Here is a 7759-nt window from a genome sequence, read left to right as displayed (position 1 = left end):
CTCGGTGAAGGCCATATTGCCCTGTATACTACCGTAATAAATTCTTTGTTACGATATTTCCATGCTATTCATTGTCCACACATATAGTTAAGACCTTGTCCTTTCGTCTGTATATGTCACATTTTACTACCTGACTGGTATCTTCGAGAAAAAAAATAGTTGCCATGACTTTTGCCCCAACCTACGTAAACATCGGAGATCATCATTCGTTAAGTGATGTTCGAGCCGAAGGCCTTTACCACTACATGTTTACCTAAGGACCTAAGGAAGTTCGTAAAATTCCATAAAATGGAAAAGTCCTGTGCACTTGTAATGAAAGTGCAAAGTCTTCAGTAGTGATCAGAGGTGACGCCATATATCGGCCACAGATCTTCGTTGGATAAGCAATAATAGCAACTAATAATTTTGGCATATCTTTTACACTTTATCGTAGATTTGACACAGTATCATACAGTAAAAATGGAAAATAATATATACAAGTCCCAGAACATAGCACATGCGGATGTTGTTGTTCTTAAACACGTGACTGCATTTCTCCTCTTCTCTTGCGGCATGCATCTCATTACATTTATTTCAGATTGTGCTTTTTTGATATTGAGCCTTTTTTGTATACTGCGGTCAAAACAGCAAAAGTCGCCTAGTGCAAGGTTCTGTAACCCTACGTTTCCTGTTTGACCAATATGAGCAAAGCCTAGCAGAAAAGTAGAGAATATGCGGCCTTCGTCGCCATCAAGGCTTGCAAATCGTCGCCATCATCGGGAATTTTATTAACTTGGAGGGAAAAAGTCATTTCAAACATTTGGCAGCAGATGGCTGTGTCTACCCGTCGGACGTCGGACAGTTAGGAGGAAAGCTAACTTTCCCGGTGGCGTTTTCCTTGGTCTTTTCAGTGAACTTTACTAGGCGGCAATTAGCAGAAGGATCTGGTTGTGATTTCAGACAGTAATTCTATGAGGTAATTGTTTGAAGTAGGACGTGTAGGCACTTCGGTTCTCATTGTTGTCTGCTTTGTTGTGAGAGCTGTCAATTCCGCTGTTCGATATCCGATATTGTATTACTTTTTTGTGACAATTTTCATATTTATGCATTTCAACTGAACTCATGCTTGTTTCATATTTAAAGTAGTTTTCATTAAATTAATTCTGTTTTATCGAAACCTTGAAAGAATTACTTCAATATGAATGATACTAAATGTGGAGGATTAATATTAGATGCAATTGATCAACTTCGCAAAAGGAAAGCAAGACCAGATTTTGACAGAATTTCTCATATGTTGGAGCGAAGGCATGGCTTGAAAGGTGCTGCTGTAAATGAAGAATTATCGCGACTTGTCAGTGAAGGTATTGTGATAAAAGTTGACTATAAAGGGAATACAAGTTATCGTAATGCTGCAAAGTGGGTTAAAACTAAGACTCAATTTTATGGAAGTTTCTACAATTCTTCAGATATATCTTCTATAGTACTTGAAGCAGTTAAAACCTTAACTCTTCCGACGAAAGATCATCCACATCTTCGAAGCGCTTCGATACAAGATATTGAACAATATTTACTGAAAAGAGATTCGCAGTCTAATCTAAATCTTGCTACACTGCGTGCTGTTCTAGAAAAAGAAGTTGCAAAACGTTCTCTTCATCAGTTACCCACCGGAGATTATGTTCCACTGAACTCTCATATCACTGAAAATCCTGTGCCTGAAAAACCTCTATTTGAGTCTCCCATAAAAACTGAAGAAAGTCCACCCACAAAGGTTGGTAATGGATCTAATAAATATCTTTCGTACAATGGATTTATATCAATCTTTTTCTCGATTTTAAACGGGAATCTGGTTAATGTAGAATGATAATATATGTATGATTAGCTACCAATATTTTAAATACATAAAAGTAATATAGCTTAAAAATAAAATTCTTTTATACCTATATAAGTTTATTATTACATTTAATGTAAAGAAAATTTAATGTACTGCATTCTGTTATTTTCATCATAAATATGCTGCATCCAGATAGATAAAATCATAGAATGGAAAACATAACGTGTCAGCTTTTGAGTTAGATTTAGTAAATCTAATCTTTAAGATAAAATCATAGAATGGAAAACATAATGTGTCAGTTTCTGAGTTAGATTTAGTAACCTTTAAAAAGTTTCTCATAAAGGTAAATTAATTTATTCAAATAATTAATAGGCATTTATATATAATAAATATGCACATACTGTTAGAAGTTCTCAGATTCTGTAATTTGATATTGAATTAATAGTATTTTATTCAATTTATATATATATATATATTATATGTAACATACTGCTAGTCCACACTCAGGAATTCAAATATGTAGTTCTAGTGAAGTTAAATTAAAACTTGCTATTTAGTAGCCTTTTTATTTTTATATTTTGATAGATTGTATATAGTTTATTTTAAGTTTACATGCATAATTCATATAGGGTAAGTTTTCAATAGGCGAGAGTTTCTGAATTACTTTGGTTTTCTACTCTTAATTGACATTTAATTGATATTTTAATTCCTAGTCATTTTACTTCCTAAATTTCTCAAAATTCTTACTAATTTAAATTTATTTTTTAGTAATTCAGAACGTTTGGTTTTACTTTTGGTTTTGAATTTTACTTTTACCTTTGCCTATATGAATGACGAAACACGAATTGAGTAATTGAAGAATTAGGTTTGGAGGCAACTTCCCCTTGAAAAGTCTTTCTCCTGCCTGCTCAACAATTATTCACTTGTGCAATTTACACTCTTAGACAAAAAAAAAAAAAAAAAAAAAAAAAAGCTGCATCAAGGAGTTATCCAAATGGGACGAAAATCGGTAGAAGTGATGTACATGTACAGAAAAACAAATGATTACAGTTTGAGAAAAAGTTGATGATTTGTTGAAGTGATAGAGCTTTACAAAGTGAAAACGTCAGTAATGCATTTGTCCACCTCTGGCCCTTATGCAAGCAGTTATTTGGCTTGACATTGATTGATAGAGGTTGTGAATGTCCTCCTGAGGGATATCGTGTCAAATTCTGTCCAACTGGCGTGTTAGCTCGTCAACATCCCAAACTGATTGGAGGGCACTGTCCATAGTGCTCCAAACGTGCTCAATAGGAGAGAGATCCAATGACCTTGCTGGCCAAGGTAATGTTCGGCAAGCAGTAGAAACATGTTTAATGTGGGGGTGGGCATTATCTTGCTGAAATGTAAGCCCAGGGTAGCGTGTCATGAAGGGCAACACAACGGGCCTTAGCGCTTCTTTGGATGTACCGCTGTGTTGTAAGGTTGAGACGGATGACAATCAAAAATTCGTGAGTCTTATTATGAAATAAAATGGCACTCCAGAGCATCACTTCTGGTTGTCGGCCTGTCTGCCGGAAGACAGGTTGATATCACACCGCTGTCCGGCGCGTCTCCAGACTCACCTTCACTGGTCATCGGGGCTCAGTTCATAGCAGGACTCATCACTGAAGACTATTCTACTCCAGTCAGTGATATTTCAGTGCGAATGAGCCCAACACCACTGCAAACAGGCTTGATGTTGTCCAGAGGTCAACTGTAGTCGGCGCAAGGGACACCATGATATCAGCCCCCTTTCTGTGAGCCATCTATGAATAGTCCTTGCAGTCACTCAAGTACTAGTCGCACGTACAATCGATGATAATGATGCATCTGGGAATGTGAGTGCCGCTCTGACGATTGCTCGGTCTTCACGTTCTGTCATTTCTCTAGGCCTACCGCTTCTTTCTTGACGCTGTGTGTGGCCATGGTTCACCCAATTCCTGCCAACATTGTATAATAGTGGCATCACTCCTGCTCAAATGTCGAGCTATTCGCCGATAAGACCAACCAGCTTCTTTGATCCCAACTATACGACCTCTCTCAAATAATGACCTCTCTCAAATTCTGACATCTTCCCATATTGTTCGCGCACCTATATGCGAGGCATAGTTACTGTCTACCAGAGTACACGGAATGAAATTCGTGAAGAATTTATGCCTTGGAATCATAATTTCTCCTCTTAAATATCCTGCCAGTTGCCGCCCAGCCAGTATAGTAGTCAGGGAAACTGACTGCAATGCTGAAGGGCCTGGTTTCGAATCCCAGAGAAGGCATGGTTGTATCTGTCCGTTCCTTCATAGGACAGACGATGGTGGCCAACCTATTAGATGCTGCCATAATAAAGAGACCACCACATCTGGCCTTGTATAGATTAATGGACTGGGTTACATTTGTAATTATTCACAATCTGCCATTGGAAAAAAAAAATGTCCTGCCAGTTGTGCAGGTCAGATGTGCTGTAGCGAAAACCATTCTTTCGTTGGCAGCCAAAATGTCAAATTTTGCATTTTCTGTCAAAACCTGTATGCATATCAATTTGTGTCCAATTTGCTTTATATCTTCTCAGTGTGTCGTGGTGCATCTTTTTTTTTTTTTTTTTTTTTTTTTTCAAGAGTGTAATTTGGTTTTAAAAATTCCTTAAAAAAGATTTTTTTAAATTAATTTTTTTGGAATATTATATATTTTTTCATGGTTTTAGATACGTGTGCTTAATTTATATATGCTCTTAGAATTTAAATGATATTGTAAATTTGTTCACAGCAATAATTAATTTTACTTTATTTTTGCAATTAAAATTTCTTAATTAAATTTTTAATTTATATTAGCTTTATACGAATAGATAATATTTGTTAAATTATGTGTAATATATATATATGTATAAAGTGACCACACATCCTGCTTTTTAGGGGGACTGAACCGCGTCCCGCCGCTTTTTAGAAAACATCTGCATTTATTTTAAATGTACTGTAAAAATATATTACCTATTATTTATTAATTATTATATTAAATATAAAGAAATAAAAATACAGAAATGAAAAAAACACATAAAATAGATGCCGAGTAAACTAAATTAGGCAATGTAACGAGTTAGATTTAATCGGTAGTGTTCTATCATTTTCGTTACGTCTCGTCAAGGAATATGTATTGTTAACAAAAGAACATCTAGCATTAGCTGAAGGGCTATTTGCTTTCCACACCATAAACTACAAAGTTTCAGATCAATTGATTGTACGTCGTAAATGATCAAAACATTGTACGACAAAAAATTTGCTTGTGCAAGGACAAAAGTCGAAGCCGTTGTGGCTAATCTTTGGAATATGGTAACAGGTAGTTCGGCGGCATTTTGGTAAGGCGATAAAGGTTACTAGCTAGGACTTTAGCAGTGTACATGGATAAAGTCAAGAGTGTGCGCAATGCCATTTTTGTGCAATTTTTGGATCTTTTTTTAAGTGAAAATAGGTCGATGTGTACATGGATACCGTGTATGTGCAATTCTTAAAAACGAGGCAAGCAGCGGGCAATTCTGCACTTTCTCCCAATTCGGCACCTAACCTTCGTCGTGATTAAGCACTTTTGTTCCATAAAAGTTCTAACATAAGCGTAATTCGGCTAGCAGATTGTTGGAAAAAATGTTGAATTTAAAAAAAAAAAAAAAAAAAATGCCTTTACTTTGTGAAAACAAAATGGCGTCCAAAAAAAAAAAAAAAAAAACTAGCAGGTTGCTGTAGCAGGGTTGGTCGCCAAAAAATCGCCGGTTGATCTTTGGATTATGGTAACTTGGTGATTTTTTGGGAAAAATTTGGCGACCAACTCTGCTACAGCAACCCTCTACTTTTTTTTTTTCGGCCGACATTTTGTCTTCACGAAGTAAAGACATATTTCTTTTCTTTTTATTTAACTCAACACTTTTTCCAACAATCTACTAGCCGAATTACACTTATGCTAGAAATTTTATGTAACAAAACTGCTTAATCATGACAAATATTAACTGCAAAATTGGGAAAAAGTGCACAATCGCAAACTCCTTGCGCGTTTTTCAGAATAGCACATACACATAAACCATGTACACGTCAACTTATTTTTACTTAAAAAGACATCCCAGAATTGCACAAAAATGGCATTGCGCACACTCTTCACTATATCCACGTTCACTGCTTTTTTGTCATAAATTAGAAAAATTTCACGAAAATGCAGGAAAATTTTGTGAATCTTTAAATCCAGTAAAAAGAACATATATGAAATTACCTAATCGCGAAAAAGTATATACCCTTTCCAAGAATGAACATTTCCAAGTATAAAATAAATAAAATATCCAAAAACTTTTACCTCTAAATTGTCTATTATACTATAAACGTCAGCAACGAATTTATACGCAAACATTAAAAATAGTTACAAATACTTAGTGTCAAATATTTAAATTATTTCCATACACGTTTACTTCAACTGAAACGTATACCAAATTCCTACAAACATAAAATTCACAAAATAACCATCATTTAATTAAAATATCACTAAACCATGTACACGTTGACTTATTTTTACTTAATTAAAAAAACATCCCAGAATTACACAAAAATGGCATTGCACACACTCTTCACTATATCCATGTACACTGCTTTTTTCTCATAAATTAGAAAAATTTCACGAAAATGCATGAAAATACCCAACATATACTACTCAAACATATTCCAAAATATTACAAACATGTAACTCACAAAATCACTATAATTAAATTAAAAAACACTACTTAAAATATAAATAAGCACATACATTAAATTAATAAAAATTAGATTACAATCCTAATTACTTTAAACTAAATCATTGCTAATAACAATTTTTCCAATAATACCATTTTAATTAATTTACTCCTTACATTTAGAACAATGCATAAAAATAATACCATCAAAAGATTAAAAATACTAACTTACCTAATCTTCTTCACAATCTTCATTACGTGGCACGCACACTTCCCTACAGAAAGAGTTCCAATCGGCTGCAGTACTACTGCTAATTTCTAAATCTGAAATCCAGTAGTCAACTTATTATTAATTATTACGTATTAAAAATTTAGAATTCACTTTAGCGCCATGCAATCCGAAAATTAATCAACACTATTTCACACGACACACAATGAAGCTTAATACAAAATAATTTTTCCAAATTTACCCCCCTTTTCCGATTAAAGAACTGTAATTCGTCCATTAATGTCACATGACATATCTCATGATCTCTCATTTCCCTCACACAAAATAATGCGTAATCGGAACTGAGTGCTTCTCACATTATTACCAAAGTCCTAGGTAGTAACCTTTATCGCCTCCAAAATGTCGCCAAACTACCTGTTACCATATTCCAAAGATCAGCCAAATCGCCAAGTTACCATAATCCAAAGATTAACCACAATTAATTGTAATGTTTTTTTAACTATATTTGTTTTCACAATTGCAGAAAGAATTAGATAAATGCACATTTATATCCATATATTATGATGGTTCCAAGCACAAAGATTTCAAATTATTTCTCACAATTATAGACTTTTTGATCCAGAAACAATAATTAAAATTAGAATATTAGATTTTGTTTCATTGCCAGGTGACACTTCATAAATAATTTTTTATTCAATAAGTACTATTCTAAAAAAGAGCAATTTGAACAATAAATTTATTGCCTATTATGAGGATAACACTAACGCAAATTTTGGTGGAAAAGCTAGAAGAGCCATCGGTAACGTTTTTATGAAACTTAACAAACATTTAAACAAAAAATTATTGGAGTAGGTTGTGCAGCACATATTCTGCACAGTACTATTCAGACAGCATCTGACTTACTTCCAATGGATCTTGTAAATATTATTGCAAAAATTTATTCGTATTTATATATATATATACTGTTCGTGTTGAAAGTTTGAATGATAAAAGCCCAGAAATC

The 7759-nt window shown here is 34.1% G+C and overlaps 1 protein-coding gene across 2 annotated transcripts in view; it reads left to right on the top strand.

Annotated features, from left to right (window-relative positions):
- The first annotated feature begins 623 nt into the window (after positions 1 to 623).
- Positions 624 to 7759, top strand: part of LOC118199355 (histone acetyltransferase KAT6B-like) — a 47604-nt gene continuing 40468 nt past the window's right edge. Inside the window, exon 1 of one of the 2 annotated variants that reach the window (XM_035371194.2) lies at positions 624 to 1747. In XM_035371194.2, coding sequence (XP_035227085.1) covers positions 1178 to 1747 — 570 coding nt within the window. In that variant the 5' untranslated portion in view covers positions 624 to 1177. The remainder of the gene's footprint in view (positions 1748 to 7759) is intronic. The other variant, XM_035371193.2, reaches the window with a different exon arrangement.

This window comes from Stegodyphus dumicola, chromosome 7 (assembly GCF_044657685.1).
Source record: "Stegodyphus dumicola isolate Sdum_Otavi_A_Nest chromosome 7, ASM4465768v1".
Classification (NCBI taxonomy): domain Eukaryota; kingdom Metazoa; phylum Arthropoda; class Arachnida; order Araneae; family Eresidae; genus Stegodyphus; species Stegodyphus dumicola.
The sequence above is the reverse complement of the archived record's forward strand: the minus strand, read 5'-3'. Positions and strand labels throughout refer to the sequence as shown.